The sequence below is a fragment of the Bufo gargarizans genome, chromosome 1, assembly GCF_014858855.1.
Source record: "Bufo gargarizans isolate SCDJY-AF-19 chromosome 1, ASM1485885v1, whole genome shotgun sequence".
Classification (NCBI taxonomy): domain Eukaryota; kingdom Metazoa; phylum Chordata; class Amphibia; order Anura; family Bufonidae; genus Bufo; species Bufo gargarizans.
Window position 1 is genome coordinate 409,363,719 of NC_058080.1, and position 23,075 is coordinate 409,386,793.

Here is a 23,075-nt window from a genome sequence, read left to right on the forward strand (position 1 = left end):
CAATTCGGGATACAGAGCGGAAACCACAACCCCGTCAGCCAAAATCGAAGCAGGATCCTCTGAATCGCCTCCCCCAAGAAAACTGCGAAACAACGCATCTGCCTTGATGTTTTTGACCCCCGGACGAAAAGTAACAACAAAATTGAACCTGGTAAAAAACAGTGACCATCTGGCCTGTCTAGGGTTCAGACGCTTGGCAGATTGCAGGTAAGCCAAATTCTTATGATCCGTATAAACAGTAACAGGGTGAGAAGCCCCCTCCAACCAGTGACGCCATTCCTCAAAGGCCAACTTGATAGCCAGCAACTCTCTATCTCCCACATCATAGTTCCTCTCGGCGACCGAGAGCTTCTTGGAAAAGAAAGCACACGGGACCCATTTGCCAGGAGAAGAACCCTGCGACAGCACCGCTCCCACCCCCACCTCTGATGCATCCACCTCCACCACGAATGGTTGAGACACATCGGGCTGCACCAGAATGGGAGCAGACGCAAAACACTCCTTAATAGTCGAAAAAAGGCCTACAATGCCTCCTCCGACCAAACAGAGACGTCAGTGCCCTACTTTGTCATATCAGTCAGAAGTTTAACAATGGTGGAATAGTTTAGAATAAATTTTCTATAATAGTTAGTAAACCCCAAAAACCGCATCAAAGCTTTCTGATTCTCTGGTCGGTCCCATTCCAGAACCGCCCGTACTTTTTCGGGGTCCATACGAAAACCAAAGTCGGAAAGCAGATATCCCAAAAACGAAAGCTCCTGCACAGAAAACACACATTTTTCCAATTTGGCATATAACTTATTCTCCTGAAGGATCGTCTAAACCTGTCTCACATGATCCTGATGGGTCTTCAGATCAGGAGAGTAAATAAAAATGTCATCTAAGTAAACTATCACGAACCTCCCCACCAAGTGTTGAAAAATGTCATTGACGAATCGCTGAAATACCGCTGGCGCGTTCGTCAAACCAGATTCTCAAAATGACCCTTGTGCGTATTGAAGGCTGTTTTCCACTCATCCCCCTCCTTGATTCTGATCAGATTGTAGGCCCCTCTCAAATCCAACTTGGAGAACACCCTGGCACCAACAATCTGATCAAAAAGGAAGGGGATACGGATCCCGGACCGTAATACGGTTCAATTTCCGAAAATCCAAACACGGTCTCAGTGATCCATCCTTTTTCTTGACAAAGGTTGGGAAAGATTATAAAGGCGAGACTTTGGCAATTTAGCTCCTGGGATGAGATTAACTGGACAATCATAGTCATGATGAGGGGGCAATTCCTGGGTCCCACCCTCCGAAAAGACATCCGCAAAGTCTGAGAGATATTGAGGTAGAACCGCAGTGGACACCCCAGAGATAGATGTGCCAAGACAATTCTCCGAACAAAATTCTCCCCAACCAATAATTTGTCTTGCTTGCCAATCAATAATTGGATTATGTTTTGTCAACCACGGTAAACCTAGGACTATAGGAGCAGGCAAATCCCTCATGACAAAACAAGATATAAACTCTACATGTGAATCACCCACCCTAAACTGAATACCATGTGCAATATGAGTGAGACTCCTTTGAGAAAGAGGTAAAGAATCTATTGCAAACACCGGAATCTCCCTTTCTAAAGTGCACGTACTTAGACCCAGATTTTGAAGAAAAAGAAAGTCAATAAGGTTTAACCCAGCACCACAGTCAATGAATACCTCAACAGAAAATTTTCTTGAGTCTAGCGCCACCATAGCTGGAAGGAGAAAACGAGAATTACAGGGAGCTTGCATACCTGCTTGTTCCACTACTCCATTCACGCTACTAAGAGTCAGGACGTTTTTTTTTTCTTTCATATCATCATGCGGTTTAACAAAAGGACAAGCATAAACAAAATGGTCACTTTTTCCACAGTAGTAACATAGTTTATGTAATCTAGTAAAGTTTTTCCTACCAGAACGAAAAGATATCTGACCCAACTGCATGGGTTCCTCCCCTACCCCAGAGTTATGAGTAATATCACCCTGGGCAGCAGGTGAGACAAAACCATACGCAGAAGGGATCCCTTGCGCGGAGGGACCCTTACACCTCTCTCTGATACGTCTATCCAACCGTATAGCCAAAGACATGGCATTCTCTAGAGTATCTGGGTACTCATGAAAAGCCAGGGCATCTTTCAACCTCTCAGATAACCCCTGACAAAACTGACTACGTAAGGCAGGGTCGTTCCAACCTGACTCAGTAGCCCATCTCCTAAACTCTACGCAGTAAACCTCTGCAGTATGTTCACACTGTAATAAGTTACGCAATTTAGATTGTGCCATCGAGACCCTATCTGGGTCATCGTAAATCAATCCCAGGGCTTTGAAAAATTCCTCCACCGACCGGAGGGCCAGAGAACCGGGCGGCAGAGAAAAAGCCCAGGATTGCGCGTCCCCTTTAAGCAGAGACATGATGATACCAACCCTCTGACTTTCATCACCTGGCGAAAATGGACGCAGTCGAAAATACAATTTGCATGACTCTTTAAAGCGGATAAAATCATCCGTACCGCCTGTAAATTTCTCGGGAAGAGCGACCTTAGACTCCCCACCAATTTGACCTGCACCTGATGCCAGAACACTCTGACACTGTGTGACCGAACTACGCAGATCCGCAACCTCTAGGGATAATCCCTGCATGCGGTCAACCAGTGCATCAATTGACGCCATCACAAAACCGCTGAGTAATGGCAGTCACAGTATGGCGGGTTATAATGTCACGGCGGACAGGATCTCAGATACACAGACAACCAAATACACAAGTGTCTAGGCTAGATGCTGGGGACAGGTCACCTCCTAGCACATCCCTGACTTCTCTCCCTATGCTGCTAAGCCCACATTCAGACCTTGATGGTAGGTATGAAGTGTCCTCGTGCCTGGACTGCAAACACCCTAGAATCCCTGAGATGGTGAAAGGGGAGAAGGGGCAGAAGACACACAAATGGCCTATACCGCAAACCACACAAACAGAAATAAAACTTATCTGAGCTGGAACAGACAATCCTTCCTTCCTTGAATCCAAGGCCAGACAGAAATCTATAACCCGCACTGCCCTCTGGGATTGAAGGCAATTTAAGCCAATGAAGGCGGATCCAGCATGATTCCAAAACAAACAAAAGGTTAGACATGTGCTGCCAATCTGACAGACCTCCGTACACCGTCCTAGCAGGGCATGACAAGCACGTACAGCTTCTGCGCCGTTGGATGATTGCACGCATACTGTTGTCTCTTGGCAATCTCTTCAGTGATCGATTGCTGACATATTGACTGATGAGTAGTAGGAGAGCGAGGAGCAGAAGCATCAGGACCAGCAGATGATGGGAAGCACAGACAGCTCCCTTCGGCTGAGGTGGTGGAGCCTTGACTGCCTTAAATCGGGTGCGTGCTACTGGGTGATGCAGCGGTTGCTGCAGTAGTCTAGAGCACCACATTGGAGCCATGCTTCTCCCAAGCCACTTTATGGTGACACCGCATATGTTGACGCAGGGCCGTGGTGCCAACATTGGCACCCTGGCCACACTTCACTTTCTGCCCACAGATTCTACATATGGCCATGTTCACCTCCTCCGGAGGCTTAACAAAAAACTGCCACACCGCCGACTAGGTGATTTTTAAACACTTCGCACTGACTGACTACTACCGCCGCTGCCTCCGTGAACCTGTGCACCGCTACTTCCCGGGCAGGTAGGCTCCTGCGAAGTGAGTGGTCCACCCCGGGCACGTTTGGCTCCCAACATCCCACTGCTGCCACCCTGCTGACTCCCGGCCACACTAGCGACTTGCTGGCTCTGCCGCTGCCTCACAGACAAGTTGCCACCCTCTTCTCCCAATGATGATAAAGCTCCTTTGTCACCCGGCTCCCAAGTGCAATCAGCTACATCATCATCATCCAGTACTATCTTCATGTCACTGATGTCCTCCTCTACCGTCTCTGGGTCAGGAGCCTGACCGCTTGCAACACCAGCTCCCACGCCACTCTCCTCATCACTACTTGCCCGCCTAGTGGAGGAAGCGGCGGATGTCTTTTCCACATCTTGGCTTGCCAGTAGCTGCTGACTGTATTCTAGTAGCTCGTCCTCACTGTATAGTGGAGCTGAGCCTACAGCATACAATACTTCTCTGGCTGAGGGAACAGAAAAGGATAGAGGCAGGTTGAGGACAGGTGAGGGCACAGGGCCTGCTTCCGGGCCATGCCAACTAAGGGTTGTGTATGACAAACCCACTGACTCTTAGCTGATGGTGTCTGATGTCACTTCCGAAGAAGTAGAAGATCGAGTAAACCATTTAACCACTTCAGCCCCGCTAGCTGAAACCCCCTTCATGACCAGAGCACTTTTTACACTTCGGCACTACACTCCTTTCACCGTTTATCGCTCGGTCATGCAACTTACCACCCAAATGAATTTTACCTCCTTTTCTTCTCACTAATAGAGCTTTCATTTGGTGGTATTTTATTGCTGCTGACATTTTTACTTTTTTTGTTATTAATCAAAATGTAACGATTTTTTTGCAAAAAAATGACATTTTTCACTTTCAGCTGTAAAATTTTGCAAAAAAAACGACATCCATATATAAATTTTTCGCTAAATTTATTGTTCTAAATGTCTTTGATAAAAAAAAAAAATGTTTGGGCAAAAAAAAAAATGGTTTGGGTAAAAGTTATAGCGTTTACACACTATGGTACAAAAATGTGAATTTCCGCTTTTTGAAACAGCTCTGATTTTCTGAGCACCTGTCATGATTCCTGAGGTTCTACAATGCCCAAACAGTAGAAAAACCCCACAAATGACCCCATTTCGGAAAGTAGACACCCTAAGGTATTCGCTGATGGGCATAGTGAGTTCATAGAACTTTTTATTTTTTGTCACAAGTTAGCGGAAAATGATGATGATTTTTTATTTTTTATTTTTTCTTACAAAGTCTCATATTCAACTAACTTGCGACAAAAAATAAAAAATTCTAGGAACTCACCATGCCCCTCACAGAATACCTTGGGGTGTCTTCTTTCCAAAATGGGGTCACTTGTGGGGTAGTTATACTGCCCTGGCAATTTAGGGGCCCAAATGTGTGAGAAGAACTTTGCAATCAAAATGTGTAAAAAATGACCGGTGAAATCCGAAAGGTGCACTTTGGAATATGTGCCCCTTTGCCCACCTTGGCAGCAAAAAAGTGTCACACATCAAAATCTGTAAAAAATGACCGGTGAAATCCGAAAGGTACACTTTGGAATATGTGCCCCTTTGCCCACCTTGGCATCAAAAGAGTGTCACACATCTGGTATCGCCGTACTCAGGAGAAGTTGGGGAATGTGTTTTGGGGTGTCATTTTACATATACCCATGCTGGGTGAAAAAAATATCTTGGTCAAATGCCAACTTTGTATAAAAAAATGGGAAAAGTTGTCTTTTGCCAAGATATCTCTCTCACCCAGCATGGGTATATGTAAAATGACACCCCAAAACACATTCCCCAACTTCTCCTGAGTAGGGCGATACCAGATGTGTGACACTTTTTTGCAGCCTAGATGCGCAAAGGTGCCCAAATTCCTTTTAGGAGGGCATTTTTAGACATTTGGATCCCAGACTTCTTCTCACGCTTTAGGGCCCCTAAAAAGCCAGGGCAGTATAAATACCCCACATGTGACCCCACCTTTTTGCTTACTGGTGTTTTTTTTTTTGTTTTTTTACCTTTATAGAACAAACCTCTCCTTCCCCATGGGTCAATGTGCAAAGCGCAAATCGCCCAAAGATGTGGCGAAGTGCGTTATGCACTTTGTCCCATGTGAAAGGAGACGTTTGCAGCAGCAGTGAGTGAATGGGCCCTAATAGCCCTGTGTGCCTTTCCTGGTGAGATGATCCCTATGCTAATAGTGTACCTATGAGTGGTACTTCCGGAAACACTCTCCAAAGCATAGGGCGGGTTGGTCAGGACAGTCAGGACAGAAATAGCGGGAGTCACGCCTTATTCCACTCCTGCTACAGACACGACATCTTTTTCGGGGTGACGGTTGGGTTGAGGTACCAGGAACGACATTGGGGAAATGTCGCTCGTGTAGACGGCTAACTACACTGGTGGATGGGGCCACGGAACCTCCTGGGTACAGGAGGTTCTCGATGATCTCTTCCTGAAATTTGAGGAAGGATCCAGTTCTCCCAGCCTTACTGTAGAGAACAAAACTATTGTACAGAGCCAATTGAATTAAATATACAGACACCTTCTTATACCAGCGTCTGGTTCTGCGGGAAACTAAATACGGAGACAACATCTGGTCATTGAAGTCCACCCCTCCCATGTGAAGGTTATAGTCGTGGACTGAGAGGGGCTTTTCAATGACACGGGTTGCTCGCTCAATTTGTATTGTCGTGTCTGCGTGAATGGAGGAGAGCATGTAAACGTCACGCTTGTCTCTCCATTTCACCGCGAGCAGTTCTTCGTTACACAGTGCGGCCCTCTGCCCCCTTGCAAGACGGGTGGTAACGAGCCGTTGGGGGAAGCCCGCGCGACTAGTTCGCGCGGTACCACAGGCGCCAATCCGTTCTAGAAACAAATGCCTAAAGAGGGCCACACTTGTGTAAAAATTGTCCACATAAAGATGGTACCCCTTGCCGAATAAGGGTGACACCAAGTCCCAAACTGTCTTCCCACTGCTCCCCAGGTAGTCAGGGCAACCGACCGGCTCCAGGGTCTGATCTTTTCCCTCATAGATCCGAAATTTGTGGGTATAGCCTGTGGCCCTTTCACAGAGCTTATACAATTTGACCCCATACCGGGCGCGCTTGCTTGGGATGTATTGTTTGAAGCCAAGGCGCCCGGTAAAATGTATCAGGGACTCGTCTACGCAGATGTTTTGCTCTGGGGTATACAAATCTGCAAATTTCTGGTTGAAATGGTCTATGAGGGGCCGAATTTTGTGGAGCCGGTCAAAAGCAGGGTGGCCTCTGGGACGGGAGGCGGTGTTGTCACTAAAGTGCAGGAAACGCAGGATGGCCTCAAAACGTGCCCTGGACATAGCAGCAGAGAACATGGGCATGTGATGAATCGGGTTCGTGGACCAATATGACCGCAATTCATGCTTTTTTGTCAGGCCCATGTTGAGGAGGAGGCCCAGAAAAGTTTTAATTTCGGAAACTTGGACTGGTTTCCACCGGAAAGGCTGGGCATAAAAGCTTCCCGGGTTAGCGGTGATAAATTGTGTGGCATACCTGTTTGTTTCGGCCACAACTATGTTTAAGAGCTCCGCAGTCAAGAACAGCTCAAAAAATCCCAGGGCCGAACCGATCTGAGCTGTCTCAACCCGAACTCCAGACTGGGCAGTGAAAGGGAAAACTACAGGTGCGGCTGAAGTTGGGGACTGCCAATCAGGGTTTGCCAGCACCTCTGGGATTCTAGGGGCTCTACGGGCACGTCTTTGCGGTGGCTGCGACGGGGTCACTACTGCACGTGCCACCGTACCAGCTTCAACTGCCCTTCTGGTGCTCGCTACTTCACCAGGTTGTACGGCAGTGCTGGTACTAGGTCCAGGGAGGGCTGGGCTACTGGTGTATGCCTCACCACGTAATCCGACAGCACCAGCCCCACTCTGCTGCTCTTGAAGCGGATCCTGCGCAACCTGTGGTCTAGCGACACGGGGCCGGGTACGCCTGGTGGTATCAGGGACCTCAGCCTCCTCGTCCGAACTTTGGGTCAGAGAGCCACTGCTTTCTACATGTTCGTATTCTGACCCGCTGGATTCATCAGATGAGGGTTCCCACTCCTCATCCGACTGGGTCAGAAGCCTGTAGGCCTCTTCAGAGGAATACCCCCTGTTTGACATTTTGGGCAACTAAATTTAGGGGTATTCCCTGAGACTACCCAAGAAAAAAAAAGCAAGCCTGTCTTACAAAGGGGAGACTAGCGAAGTACCGGAGGCCGCTGCGGTTGATAAAAAATATCAAAACTGATTTTTTTATCGCCGCAGTGCGTGTAAAGTGATTGTGCAGTGATCAAAAAAAAATTTTTTTCTGTCACTGCGGTGGGGCGGGCGTGGGTGAACGCACGTGTGGGCGACCGATCAGGCCTGATCGGGCAAACACTGCGTTTTGGGTGGAGGGCGAACTAAAGTGACACTAGTACTATTATAGATCTGACCGTGATCAGTTTTGATCACTTCCAGATACTATAAAAGTACAAATGCTGATTAGCGATACGCTAATCAGCGAATAACAGACTGCGGTGCGGTGGGCTGGGCGTTAACTGATCGCTAACTACCTAACCAAGGGGCCTAAACTATACCTAAAACCTAACGGTCAATACCAGTGAAAAAAAAAAGTGACAGTTTACACTGATCACTTTTTTCCTTTCACTAGTGATTGACAAAGGGGTGATCAAAGGGTTAATTGGGGTTCAGGGGGGTGATCTGGGGCTAAGTGTGTAGTGTTGGTGTACTCACTGTGAAGCCTGCTCCTCTGCTGGATCCAACCGACGAAAAGAACCAGCAGAGGAGCAGGCAGCCATATAACAGATCATATTTACAAATATGATCTGTTATCTGGCGCTGTGATTGGTTTTTTTGAAAATCATCAGCTTGCCAGCCGCGATCATTGGCTGGCAAGCTGATGACGAAATGGTCCTCTTCGAAATGCCGGCCCGAACTGCGCATGCGCGGGCCGCATAGCGCGTCATCTCGCGTCTCGCGAGATGACGCGTATATGCGTCGTTGTGCGCAGCGCTGCCGCCTCCGGACCGCACATCTGCGTTAGGCGGTCCGGAGGCGGTTAAGAACCGCTTGGTTGCTGGTCGCGACACGACCGCTAGCTGACACTGGGAGCTCAGTCCTCTCAAAGTGAACACTGCTGCCACGGCCCCTTACTCTGCTACGACCTTTGCCTGCGCCAGAAACATTTAGGCCTCTACCACTCTCCTGTGCAGGGCCTGGCACTTCTCTGTCTGACATACTGTTAGATCAAATACATTTAAAAAAAGGAAATTAAAATACCCCCAAAAAAGTCTATAATTTTCTCACTTCACCACACAACGGCTAATAAGCCCTTTTTTCCCACTAATACACACAAAAAAAGGGCTTTAGAACATAACTGCACTGCTGAACGGCAAATATATTTTACTTTTGCCACTAATACATGGCAAAAAGGGCTTTCGAACATATAACTGCACCGCTGAACGGCAAATACATTTTACTATTGCCACTTTTACACGGCAAAAAGGGCTTTAGAACACATAACAGCACCGCTAAATGGCAAATATATTTTACTTTAGCCACTAATACATGGCAAAAAGGGCTTTAGAACATATAACTGCACCGCTGAATGTCAAATACATTTTACTTTTGCCACTTTTATATGCCAAAAAGGGCTTTAGAACATATAACAGCACCGCTGAATAGCAAACAGGCCCTTATTTTTTTTCCACTTATACACGCCACAGAAGGCTATAGAACATATAACTGCACCGCTGAAAGGCAAATATATTTTTATTTTGCCACTATTACATGCCAAAGAGGGCTTTAGAACATATAACTGCACTGCTGAACAACAAATATATTTTTCTTTTGCCACTAATACACGACAAAGGGTTGTAATTTTCGCACTTCACTACACAATGGCTAATAAGCCCTTTTTTTCCCACTAATACAAGCCAAAAAATGCTTTAGAACATAAAACTGCATCGCATAAGGGCAAATAAGACATATAAATATTTCCTTGTAATAAACCCTGTTAGGCTACTTTCACACTAGCGTTCGGGTGTCCGCTCGTGAGCTCCGTTTGAAGGGGCTCACGAGCGGACCCGAACGCAGCCGTCCAGCCCTGATGCAGTCTGAATGGAGCGGATCCGCTCAGACTGCATCAGTCTGGCGGCGTTCAGCCTCCGCTCCGCTCGCCTCCGCACGGACAGGCGGACAGCTGAACGCTGCTTGCAGCGTTCGGGTGTCCGCCTGGCCGTGCGGAGGCATGCGGATCCGTGCGGATCCGTCCAGACTTACAATGTAAGTCAATGGGGACGGATCCGTTTGAAGATGCCACAATGTGGCTCAATCTTCAAGCGGATCCGTCCCCCATTGACTTTACATTGAAAGTCTGGACGGATCCGTCCAAGGCTATTTTCACACTTAGCTTTTTTTTTGCCATTTTAATGCAGACGGATCCGTTCTGAACGGAGCCTCCGTCTGCATTATTATGAGCGGATCCGTTCAGAACAGATCCGCCCGAACGCTAGTGTGAAAGTAGCCTTAATGGCGATATCAAACAGCACTTGCACCCTAATAACAAGAACGGTTTGCTGGAATTACAGAGCTGTATAATGGCAATTTGGGTGCCCAGTCAGTGCAGCAAGGTGTAATAGGATTGTTCCTCTTACCCAGGCTGTAACCTCCCCTACTGAACCCTGTTCAACATAAATGCTGTGGAATCATTCCTCCCTATCCTTTCCCTACTCCTTGAATAATCTTTCCCTGCACTTGTACATATTTTTCACAATGATGTTTTTTCTAGCACTGTCCCTAGCGCCTGATGACGTCTCTCCCTGTACTAAGTACACTGGAAAATGGCAGAATCCAAGATGACTGAGGCTATTTATAGGGCTGTGACATCACAAGGTTGGCTGGCTGCTGATTGGCTGCATGCATGGAATTTTGGGTGATCCCGCCTTCCCAGAGTTCTTTGCTTCATGTCCTCACACGTGCAGCAGCCATTTTAAGAAAAAATGCGATTCGTTACCATGAAGCGTGAGGAAATTCAGCTTCAGTGCGAATCAAATTTTTCCTGAAATACGGATCAAGTTCCTCTTCGTCAGCTTCGTTTCGCTCATCTTGCCACTACCGTGGTCTGCCTGCTTACCATCATGTTCCATACTGTATGACTACTGCCATCATGTCACTGCCTCTGTCTGCCTGCCTACTATCATGTTATGTTTGGTATGGCTGCTGCTACTGCCACAGCTACTACTCCCTGCTGCTAATCCCCCTACTGCCCCTTCCATTGCTCATACTAGCACACAAGAATTGATTTGGGTCCGAATCAATTTTTTAAAAAAAATTGCTGAATTGGACATGAAACTAATTTCAAGACGTGAGATGCGGAACGGAAGCAGGGAACGGAACCCTACGGAAGAATTACGGAGTGCTTTCGTGGGATTCTGGTCCGCAAAAATATAGAACTTGTCCATTTAAGTGAATGGGGTCACGATTCGCATGCAGCAGCCCCACGGTTGCGGACTGCAATTTGCGGCTCGCAGCACAGGCAGCACATGCTCGTGTGCAAGAGGCCAAATCCTGTAGATGGTGTAATCTTGGAAAGCCTTTCTAGACGTATCGCAGAGGCTCAGGCAGGATGATAAATCTGGTGCAGTGATAGACCATTTTCACTGACTCTCTATAATTACTATTGGTTGGCTTACATTGATACAGGACTTCTTTGTACTAAGCCCTAATCCCTTGACGAGTAAGTCAGAAAAAGTGTTAAAACCCTGGTTGCACCAACTTGCACCACATTTTAGACAGGTTTTAGGTGTACACACCTTAATAAATCTGGGCCAATATATACACAGTGTACAGTCAGCTCCAAAGCTTCTGGTGGCTGTATGTGGACAGATTTGTACCTTTTTAAAAGGTTTTTCAAGCCATAGAAAAAATAAAAATTCTGTAGGATGCTAATGGTTTAAAAAAGATGCATACCCCACTTCTGCCATTCAGATGGTGCCCGGGTCCACAATGTGTGCAGCTTTTTGCTGACATAGAGGGAATGTTGCTCACCCAATCACTGGCTGCAGCAATAATGCCAAGGGCCCCCCATAGCAAATTGCTTGGGGGACACATGGTGGCCTAGTACCTGTCATTTTAATTAAGATTATAATGGTTTGGTCTATATGGCTATGTGTTCTATATGGCTGGTGTGTCTCCCCCCTTTTTGTGTGTTTCCCCCTCTTGTGTTCCAGTGGTACTTACCGGCCGGGTCATCTTGAGGTCAACTGTGCTTGGCACGAGTCATCATTTCTGGTCCTGTCCAGTTCTGAAGCGGGTAAATTCAGTGATTTTGATTGGTTCAAGAGGTAAACGGCGGGAAAATTCTACTTTATATTGGAGTGCTCCACTGGGGTCTGTGCTTGTAAGAAGAAAGAAGACCTGTATCAGCGCTGGAGTGCTTTACCATGGAAGACTTGCTGAGGGAGCTGATACTGAGAGAGGAATCCAAGGGTGGTAAGCAGTGGCTGCGGACATGTCTGCAGCGCCCTAATTTGGCATTGGTAGAGTAAGGAGAAGAGGATCCAGTGCAGAAGTCCGGTCCTGTCAGCGGAGCTCAGGAGATGTCAGCTGAAGAGGAACACAGCGTGACGCCAGTGAAGTGCTCCAGGAGGGCCAGAGAAGTTTATGCCCCCCCTTCAGATGCGGGCAGCAGGAGGAAGAGCAGCGGTGGACGTACCCCGTCGTCTGGAGCCAGAGGCTGTTCCCGGGAGGCGATTCCCCTTCCTGTACCTGCTGGGGAGCACAGTGCTGCTGGCAGTGTGGAGCGGCATCCTTTTTCAAGAGGTGAGGTGACAAGGAGGAGCAGCTGTAGCAGACAAATGGATCCTAAGCTGAGGGAGTGTCTGTGGCAGCTGGTGTCCACCCCCATCTTCTTCAGGGATGTGCGCCACCCCCCCCCCCTTCCCCCTGTAGCTGCCCAGAGGACTGGGTGAAGATTTACCTACCTCTTTCAGCCAGAAGTCCTCTTCTTCTGCGACCCCCAGTCCTGCTGCTGTGGTAGGTGAAGAGCCTGCACACTGTTCCTCTGGAAGAAGCCAAGAGGCGACCCCTAGTGGTGAGAACATGAATGTACAGTCTGTTCCTCATTCAGTTTTTTATTTTATGAAAATGTTCTCTGAGTTTGTTAAAATCTGTTAACCCTTCGGCTGCTGAGGGTCCTGGCGGGAGTGACACGTCTATGCCCGGCGCTGGGGCTAGTTTTGGACAACAGTCAGTTGGTGGGTTACCTAGATTTGACAAAGGTTTAGGTGTAGTTGAGACATGTGTTAGGGAAGCAATTTACTTGTGAGGTTTCTCCGTTAGGTTATCACTTGGCTTCTGTTATTAAAGAACGCATTTGCCGTTTGGAATTTATCGACATTTTGTCGTTATTACCATCCGCCAAAGAGTGTTTAAAGGTGGATAAAAAGGACGATAAGGATGAAGAGAGGAAGCGCAGTGTCTCTAGGTCCATTAATAATTGGTTACAGGGTTATTGAATTTATGCATCAGTTTTAGGTGAAAGGCTCCCTGAGAAATGTAGTCGTTTATTTCAATACTTTGGCGGTATGGCGTGGTACAACTATGATGAAATGTTTCGCCAAAAGTTAGCAGTTCCTCCATCATTTGGTGTTAAGGACGTTGGTCTGTGGATACATTTAATGATTCCGCAGAGGATCACTCTTGCTAAACCAGCTAATTCTCAAGGTCAGTTAAGAAAAGGAGTTTGCTTTGCTTTTAATGAATCGGTCTGCAAGTGGCAGGCAAGCTGTAGGTATAAGCATGAGTGCTCCTTTTGCGGTGGATCACATTCAATGTCCTGCTGTTTCAAAAGAAATAGCCAAAACCCACAGCAGCAGCTCAGTGTGCGGGAGCAGCTTTCAAAAAGCCTTGAGTCCAGTGAAACTGGAAAGAATGCTCCCACAGTTAGAGCTATATCCAAACAGGGAGATAGCTGAATACATTTTTAAGGGTTTTAAATTCAGTTTTGACGTACCAGCTGTTAAAGGGACAGGCTGTCAGTGGGCGGACTGAAGTCGGTTTAGCATTTTAAGGAGGTAGTTAGGCAGAAAATAAAAAAAAGAGTTAGATGCCGTGTAGGATTGCTAGTCCTTTTGATTGCCATCTTTTTGTTAATTTTCATTTGTCTCCACTGGGCATTGTTCCCAAAAAGGATTCTGGTGATTCCAGGTTGACACATCATAGGTCATACCCAGATAAGAGTTCCCTTAAAGGGGTTCTCCGGCCTAAACCTTTTTTTGGCTCATAACTTCTAACCTGTGGAGTAAAGATTATTGGTGACATACTTACCTTCCACAGTGTAGCCGTTCCTGAGATCTGCCTCCTGGTCATGTAGTCTGTTCTTCAGGGGGAAGTCCGTCTCTTTGTCTTCCGGTCTTCTCTTCCTGCCTTGAGCAGGAGACGGAACGTCATGAATTACGTCACCGCCTCCAGCAAAAGAAAGCTCCGCCCAACCGTCCTCACTCACCACGCAAGCGCACTATGCTGAATGCTAGTGCGCATGCGTGGGATTGTCGTCTGTATCGTACAGGGGGCACTGGATGGCAAACGGGGCACTGGATGGCACTGTTATGGGGGCAGTGTGGATGGCACTGTTATGGGGCAGTGTGGATGGGACTGTTATGGGGGCAGTATGGATGGCACTTTTATGGGGGCAGTGTGGATGGCAACAAAACAAGAAGGGGAGAAAGTAAACAGATCTGCCAGGATATTGTGATGTCTTCCAGGGGGGAAGGAAAGCTCGGACATAAAAAACAGGTATTGGGGGCATATGTAGGCATGATGAGGGGTGTTAGGAGCACATAAAAGGAATTTTGATTTTGGGACCGGGCAATCTCTTTAATGACGTGGTAGACAAATCTGAAGCTTCGGTTGAATACGCATCTTTTGATCAGGCATTGTTTTTTTATTTATGTCAGTTCAGTCAGGGTGCATTATTGGCCAAGGCTGATATTAAATCAGCTTTCAGATTGTTGCCAGTTAATCCTAATGGTTTTAACTCTTTAGGTTTTCAATTTGAAGGTAAGTTTTATTTTGACCTCTGCTTACCTTTGGGTTTCTCAAAATCTTGCTGTTATTTTGAATCATTTGCTAGTTTCTTGCATTGGGTTATTGATTTTGAGTTGTCAGAAGGAGGGATTTTACATTATTTGGATGATTTTTTGTTTGTAGGTAGTTCTGGGTCAGATATGTGTTTTTCAATTATTAGCTAAGTTTGAAGAGTTTTCCAGTTTGTTTGGTATTTTAATAGCGTTAGAAAAGACAGTTTTACCTTGTGATTGTTTGGAATTTTTAGGTATAGTGATTGATTCTGGTAAGATGGAATTTAGACTGCTGGAGGATGAATTGAATAAGTTACGTGCATTGTTAGTTGTTATGTTGGCTAGGAAGAAATCAACTTTGAGGGAGATGCAGTCACTACTTGGGCAGTTGAATTTTGCTTGTAGATTTCAGTTGGCAGGGTCTTTTCTAAAAGACTATTTTGCTACAAGGGGTCTAAAATTGCCTTTTTCTCACATTCGTTTGACAAAGGAATTGAGGGAAGATTTAGGTGTGTGGCTTGAATTTTTTTGAGTATGTACAATGGTCATACGTGTTGGCAGTAGGAATTTTGTGAAAGTGATAGCCTATTATTTACGGATGCTGCAGGTGGTTTTGGGTATGGGGCATTTTACAGTAATAAATGGTCAGCTGAAAAGTGGCCTATAAATTGGGTACAGAATGGTGTCACCAAAAACATTGTACTCTTAGAATTATTTGTGCTTTTGAGCTTTATGAACAATAGAATTATGTTATTGTCAGATAATAATGGTGTGGTATTTGCTGTCAACTCCCTGTCTTCAAAAGGTGATTTATTGGTAAAAGTGCTTAGACATATAGTTTTGTGCTGTCTCAAATTAAACGTTTGGGTTAAGGTAAGATATGTACCTGGGAAATCAAATGACATTGCCGATTCTTTATCACGTTTGCAGTAGGAGAGATTTTGGATTATGGCACCCAACGCAGAGTCGGAAGGGACGCCATGTCTGGGACATCTATGTAATTTGGGACCAGTGATGGCCAGTTCGCCGTGTTCGCCTGCGAACACATGTGGGCTGCCATCTTAAATCACAAGTCCGGCGATGCACAGGTAAGTCCTTACCTGTGCCTGCGCTGCGAGCCAGTCTGAAACAAATGCGGTTACCGGGAGCAGGCAGTTCCGAGAAAAGCCTGATAAAGGCCCCTGGCGGCTATTCTCGGATTTGTTTCAGACCGGCTTGCGCACAGGCTCAGGTAAGGACTTACCTGTGCATCGCCGGACTTGTGATTTAAGATAGCAGCCCGCATGTGTTCGGGGGCGAACACGGCGAACTAGCCATCACTGTTTGGGACTAATAATTAATAATTTTAGGAATTCAGTTCCTGCAAGATGATGATTTTAGCTTAATCCTACTTTTTGTATGTGATCTGATTCAGAAAGGTTTGGCAGTCTCTTCTATACACAAAAAGTTAGCCGGTATCTCTTTCTTTTTTAAACAATCGGTGACTAATCAATTTGTTGTCAAGCAAATATTGAAAGGTTATAGTAAGAATTTTGTTAGTGGAGATGTGAGAAGACCTATTTCCATTGACATATTGTAATGTATGTGGGTTGTTTTGGATAAGATTTGTTTCAATCATTTTGAGATTTGTATTTTTTGGGGCCCTACGTATAAGTGAGCTGGTCTCTAGTAGTCGTTTCTCTCCGTCAGGTTTATTAATTGAGGATGTGAAAGTTGATGATGGTTCTGTGGTGGTGAGAATAAGGAGGTCAAAAACAGACCAACTTGGTAGAGGCTGTTCGTTGAGACTGTTTAGTTGTCCTGGTTCATCTATTTGTCCAGTTGAGAACATTATTCGTTGGTTGGGAACTAGGCCAAGGGTTGGGGGCGTTTTATTCTTACATGAAAATTCTGTGATTTTGATTGGTCCAAGAGGAAAATGGCAGAAAATGACTCCTTTTATATTGGAGTGCTCCGCTGGGGTCTTTTGTCTGTTGCAATGTTTATTAGTTTGAGTTTGTCGCCCAGCTAACGCTGGGTGGACTGGTGGTTATAGTTTTTCTGGAGTTTAATGGTTGATTTATTTGGAATGAATTTTAATTAATGTATGCTAATTATTATTTATTATGGTAATTTATTATGCTTATTTATTCTTAATAAACATTGCAGCCATATATTTCCACTTAGAGGGTGTCTGTGTGTTTATTTATTAAGGTTGGTTAATGACTATGTGACTTGGGCCACCATGTGCCTCACCCAGTGATTGGCTGAGCGACATTCCCAGCCATTTCCTGCTGTGTGAGGATCTTGGAAGGGAATTGATGACAGTGGAGACTTAGGCACCATCAGAATGGCCACGATGGGGTTGGAGAGGTGAGGTACCTATTTTAATAATTATTTTTTTTACTGGATATATTTTCCACCTGAATTCATAATAACATTTTTATTTACATGTATATATTTTCAGAAATTTTGCTGGAATCGGTCTTTTTAAGTGTGGACCCATATATGAGGTAAATTAGTTTAATTATAATCATAGTAAGGCCTCATGCACATGACCGTATGTATTTTGCGGTCCACAAAAAACACAGATGACGTTTGTGTGCATTACGTATTTTGCGGAACGGAACAGCTGGCCCCTAATAGAACAGTACTATACTTGTTCGGAATACGGACAATAATAGGACATGTTCTATTTATTTGCGTAACGGAAATACAGACATCCGGAAATGTAATGCATACGGAGTAACTTCCATTTTTTTTGCGGACCAATTGAAATGAATGGTTCTGTATACGGTCCGCAAAAAAACTGAACGGACACGGAAATAAAATACGTTTGTGTGCATGAGCCCTAACTTATACTTTGTTGGTCAATTTGATTGTTGGGTTGTTGGTGTACCAGTAAATGCTAAGTAGAGTACTAGGTGAGAAGCCACTAAAATGGCACAATGGCCCAGAACAAATATTATAAATGTAAATATAGATATTAGCTTCTCTACATACATGAATATGTCAGCGCCTCTTCTTAACTTTGCCAGATCCTCCGCCAGTTTAGGGCTTTATTAAGACTGGCGTCTAAAATGTTGGTCTTAAAAAATGTCTATCCAATGTGTCTTACCACTAGCATTTTTTCCCTATAGAGAATGGGATGAAAACACCAGAGATTAAAAGAAAGAAGCTAGAACAAAAAAAAATAAAAAAGGTGCAAAAAACTGAAAAACAGCACTAACTATGGCAGAAAGCACTAAAGGAACAATGGCCAGTACCACATATTAATATTTATTTATTTTATGCACTTATATAGCTCTACTATATTCCACAGCGCTACAGACATTAGCATCCAACGGTACCCAATGGGGCTCACAATCTAAGGTCCCTATCAGTATGTCTTTGGAGTGTGGGAGGAAACAAACAAACTCCATGCAGATGTTGTCCTTGATCGGATTCAAACCTAGGACCCCAGCGCTGCAAGGCACCAGTGCTAACCACTGAGCCACCGTGCTGCCCCCATATATCTTATGGAAACAACATAGAAGGAGAAGTAAGCAGCGGCACTCACCAGTGTGTTGAAATAATTGTGGTTTATTCCATAGATAAGGTATAGCAGGGGGCGGACAATTCTAATGCACGCATCAAACAGCGACGGCCATTTCGTGCTGAACGCGCTTCCCCGGGCTGTGCGTCACTGCGTACTTTCGCATCACCCTTTTTAAATATCGGCGCCGCCTGCTATCATGGTGATAGACAACAAGACAATGTCCGTCTCAAAGGGTAAAATGAAATACAAAATTGTATACATGTAACAAGACAATCATAAACACTAAGCAACATACTTATGCATGACAATAAATATATGCCTACAAAAAGGGGCTTAGATCATTCCTATCATTCAGTCCAAGCTCACCCACAGCTTGAGTCCGCAGAATACACCCTGCTTCCCTTTGCAGGAGGAGGCGATGTCTATCCCCTCCCTGCAGAGGGGCGGACACAGTCTCCAGCCCGGTGAAGGAAATACAGTCAACGTTACCTCCATGGGCATTTCTTATATGATCTATAAATCTCGGGCAGCCCTTTCCTGTTTTAATGGAATTGAAATGCTCCCTTACTCTTTCGAACATACACTGCTGCTGCAGTTGATAAAGCTGTTGATTCTATGCTGGGTCCCTGCAAACTTAATATATTTCTTTTGGGAATTATGGGGGCATAATGAGCAGCTGCCGCATCTAAAATTACCTTTCGGTATGTTACTCCTCAGCCAATTATTACCTTTAGTAGGCTGAAACCTACTTCTGACAAGTCTATCTTTGATAGTGTGGCTACTTCTAAAAGAAATAAGTGGCTTCTGTTCTGTAAGTTCATTCAAGGTTGCATCTCTCCTTAAAATGTCCCAATTTTTAAATATTACTGAGCGAATCCGCTCTGCCATGAGACTGTATTTAAAGGAGAATGCAAACCTAGGGCCCCTAATATTCATCTTCGTCTGTTCATTTCTACAACTACCACTCTTCAATAGATCATTCTGGAAGAAACCCTCTTCTACTCTCTTCATATCTTTGTTGAGTACTCTCTCTTCAATAATCGCTGTTTTAGATCATCTGCCTGTGTGCGGTATCCACTATCCCTACTGTTAATGCATCTCAATCTGATGAACTGTCCGTAGGGTACAGCTTTTTTCACATTTCGTGGATGGAAGCTGTCATGGTGGAGCAAGGAGTTGGTCGCCGTGGGCTTACGAAAGCTCTCCGTGACCAACTCATCGCCCTCCACCAGGACAGCCACATCCAGGAATTCCAGTCTGGTACCTCCAAAATTGAGGGTGAAGGTCATTCCCATGTCATTCATATTGAGAAACTCAACAAATTCGCTACACTAATTTTCTGTACCCTCCCATACTATGAACACGTCATCCACAAAACGTAAATACGTTTTTAATTTGGGTAAAAATGGGTTCATAGAAGAATAGATATACCTATCCTCTAATCTGGCGAGGTACATATATGCGAATGTGCAGGAAACGGGGGGTCCCCATAGCTGTACCCAGCCTTTGCCTAATCCACTTGTTTCCAAACTGAAACACATTGTTGGTTAAAATAAATTCAAGTGCCTTACCAATGAAATCACAAAAAAATCAAACTCTTTCCAAGATTAGTTATGATGTCAAGGCCCACCTCTACACCCGCACCATGAGGGATGCGGGTGTAGAGGCTTTCCACATCGAGGGATACCAACTGGTACCCTTCCTGCCAATGTAGTTCCTTTAAGGCCAATAAGAAATCATTGGTGTCCCATGAGATAAGGGGCCCATATATCTTATTCTTTACGGTTTTGCTACTGCGGTTTTTCTACGTGGGCAGTCCAAGGAAAATATTCCTAGTACTGCTTTTATGGAAAACCATGTTGCGATACCTCTTGTAAAACCATGATCATGTGGTTGTTAAATAATGTTTTTCCCATCAAAGTCAGTAGTGGAAGAGGCAGACCCATGATTAATATGCTAAGCTACATTTTAAAGGGGTTGAACACAACCACGTACAGATGGTCAGACTATTGGTATCAGTTATGAGCTGAACCCTTTAATCCAGTAACAATATAGTGGGTAGCTTATAATAAAACTTAACGTTTAATGTTTGCATATAAAATAATAGGCCCAACAACATTTTTAAAAAGTTGCACTTAATACAACTAAAAGCTGCATGAGTGTGTTAAATTGCAGTGTAGTTATAGGTGAGGAAGGGACCCGATGGAGGGATAGCAAATAAAGATAGAGTGAGAGGAAAAACAGACGGAAGGACACAATGCTGGGTCTCAAGCCCTAGGTGTCCCTAAGTCTGTCTCTGTCCCCACTCTAGCTTACAAGCCCTAGAGTTACCCTTCCTGTTTTTAGACTGCCCAGCTTCGTCTAGCAGGTGTGAACAGGTCCGATCACTCCTGGTATCACTGGTGGTCCAAAGACAACTAGCAAAAGTATAGTAAAGTTAGGCTATATAGTGTCCCTGCCTGGATTCGAGGCTTTATGATATAACACTAATATCGCCCATTAAACAAGGGACCTGGTTATATCCCTTTTGATGGTGAGTAAAGAAGTCCCAACGCGTTTCCTTGGCCTCTGCCAACTCCTCAGGGGACTAAACTATGTTATACAAATATGACCTCCAAATAACCGGTCAAAAAAAAAACAAGTGTCTCCAATCGACACATATATATTGCCATCCAGGGTGAAATTATAGGATCAGCCCAGAACCACTTTCCTTATGACCACAAGATATCTAATTGCGAATATAATGTGTCAAGAAAAGCAGAGTATAGTTACAGTCCGAGCCAGTACTATCTACTTAGCCCGAATGCACCTTTTGTTCAATGCACAAAACATCAATTGGTATACTCCCCAACATTGAGACAGATACTCTGGTCAGATTATGTCAAAGAATGATTCCTACTGTTCAAGGAGGTGTGCCCCCAGCGCTTAGCAGCGACAAGTCAGAAGCACTGAGTCACCAATAATTTCAACTTATCTGTTCCACGTTGGATACTCATGGTGTACAGAAGTGATGCGGATGTCCTCACCCGCGTCCTGCGTATGGCAGCTGCTGGGCAGTCTAAAAACAGGAAGGGTAACTCTAGGGCTTGTAAGCTAGAGTGGGGACAGAGACAAATTTAGGGACACCTAGGGCTTGAGACCCAGCATTGTGTCCTTCCGTCTGTTTTTCCTCTCACTCTATCTATATTTGCTATCCCTCCATCGGGTCCCTTCCTCACCTATAACTACACTGCAATTTAACACACTCATGCAGCTTTTAGTTGTATTCAGTGCAACTTTTTAAAAATTTTGTTGGGCCTATTATTTTAAATGCAAACATTAAACGTTAAGTTTTATATAAGCTACCCACTATATGTGAATTGTTGCTACATTTTAAAGGGGTTAGCTCAATAATTTTATGTTTAGCAAAATAAAACACAATGTGGGAGATTTAAAAAACTGGTGTAAAGTATAACTTTACCAAATTTCACCTTTGGAAAATGAAAGGTGGAATCTGATTTGTTGCTATGGGCAACTAAGCCAGATTTCCTTTACAACACTTTTGATAAATATCCCCCATAATTCTGAGCATCTTTTGTGGTGATGTATATTGAGAGATTACATTTAAGACCTATAATAGCGCCACCTAGCAGTTCAGCCCCATAGTACACCCTATTTTCTACATGTTCAGAGATGGACATACATGAGCTGTTTCTGTGCTCTGCCTCTTCATCTTTGGTGTGGAAGGATCCCTGAGATTAAAGGGGTTGTCCATGATTAGAAAAACATAGCTGCTGTCTTCCAAAAACAAAAATCAAAATGGCCAATTCGTTGTTTTCATTGCTTCACCTCCCCAAATAATTGAATACAAAGTGATCAAAAAGTCATACACAACCCAATGACATAATTGAAAAGTAAGGATCATTCAGCAGAAAATGAGCCCTCAAACAGCTCCATAGACTTAAAAGTAAAGTTGCGGGGATTAGAATATGGTAATATAGGGGATTACCTGGATTGAAGGGGTTAAGGGTTGTTTAAGACACAGCAGTTTTTGGTGCAGTTTTTTTTAGCTAAAGCCAGGAATAGATTCCAAATGAATGAGAAAGATAAAGGACAGACTTATACTTCATGCTGGATCTATTTCTGGCTTTGGGTCAAAACTGTCACAAAAACTGATTATTTAACCTATATGATTAATTTTGATACATATTTTCCAAGCAGAATGGATTTCACTGCCATTCCATAATGAATCCGCAGCAAAATCTGCATGTGTTAGTTACAGATTTGCCCTGGAATTTACCCTTTGCAATACAACCCACAATGAAGATCCTCAAAAACTCTAGTGACGGGTTCCCTTTAAGAAGCTGCCCTGAGTCCTGAAAACATTACTGTAAATATGGTGACAATCAAAGCTTAGAAATCCCAGTCTCAGATTCACACCCACTTTTCAATACTTGCAGCAGAAGGCCACAGAGTGCCATTTATTGGGTACATTTGATTGGCAGTGAAAATTAATTTCTGAGTCTGAATAAACTGGTAATGCATATTCTCTTTTTGTCAGATTTTTGTTAAATACCACAGAAATGGGCATTTTTGAAGTGTTAAACAATATTTAGTGAATACTCATGATAACATGCAAGCAGCACTAACCTAATTCCTTCATATCTTACAGGCCGTATAGTAGCTGGATTATGAAAGAAGGGGATGTAATGATAGGATACCAAGTTGCCAGGTAATATATATAATCCATGGCTTTCAGGACAGATGGGTCTTGGGTTGTCAG

The 23,075-nt window shown here is 44.6% G+C and overlaps 1 protein-coding gene across 3 annotated transcripts in view; it reads left to right on the forward strand.

Moving 5' to 3' along the window:
- LOC122921374 (prostaglandin reductase 1-like) overlaps positions 1-23,075 on the forward strand; it is a 119,960-nt gene that overhangs the window by 37,269 nt on the left and 59,616 nt on the right. Inside the window, exons 1-3 of one of the 3 annotated variants that reach the window (XM_044271362.1) lie at positions 16,950-17,148; positions 17,243-17,288; positions 22,965-23,024. In XM_044271362.1, the coding sequence (XP_044127297.1) occupies positions 17,284-17,288; positions 22,965-23,024 (65 nt within the window). In that variant the 5' untranslated portion in view covers positions 16,950-17,148; positions 17,243-17,283. Of the gene's footprint in view, positions 1-16,949; positions 17,149-17,242; positions 17,289-22,964; positions 23,025-23,075 lie in introns of those variants that run through there. The other 2 variants (XM_044271354.1, XM_044271369.1) reach the window with 2 other exon arrangements.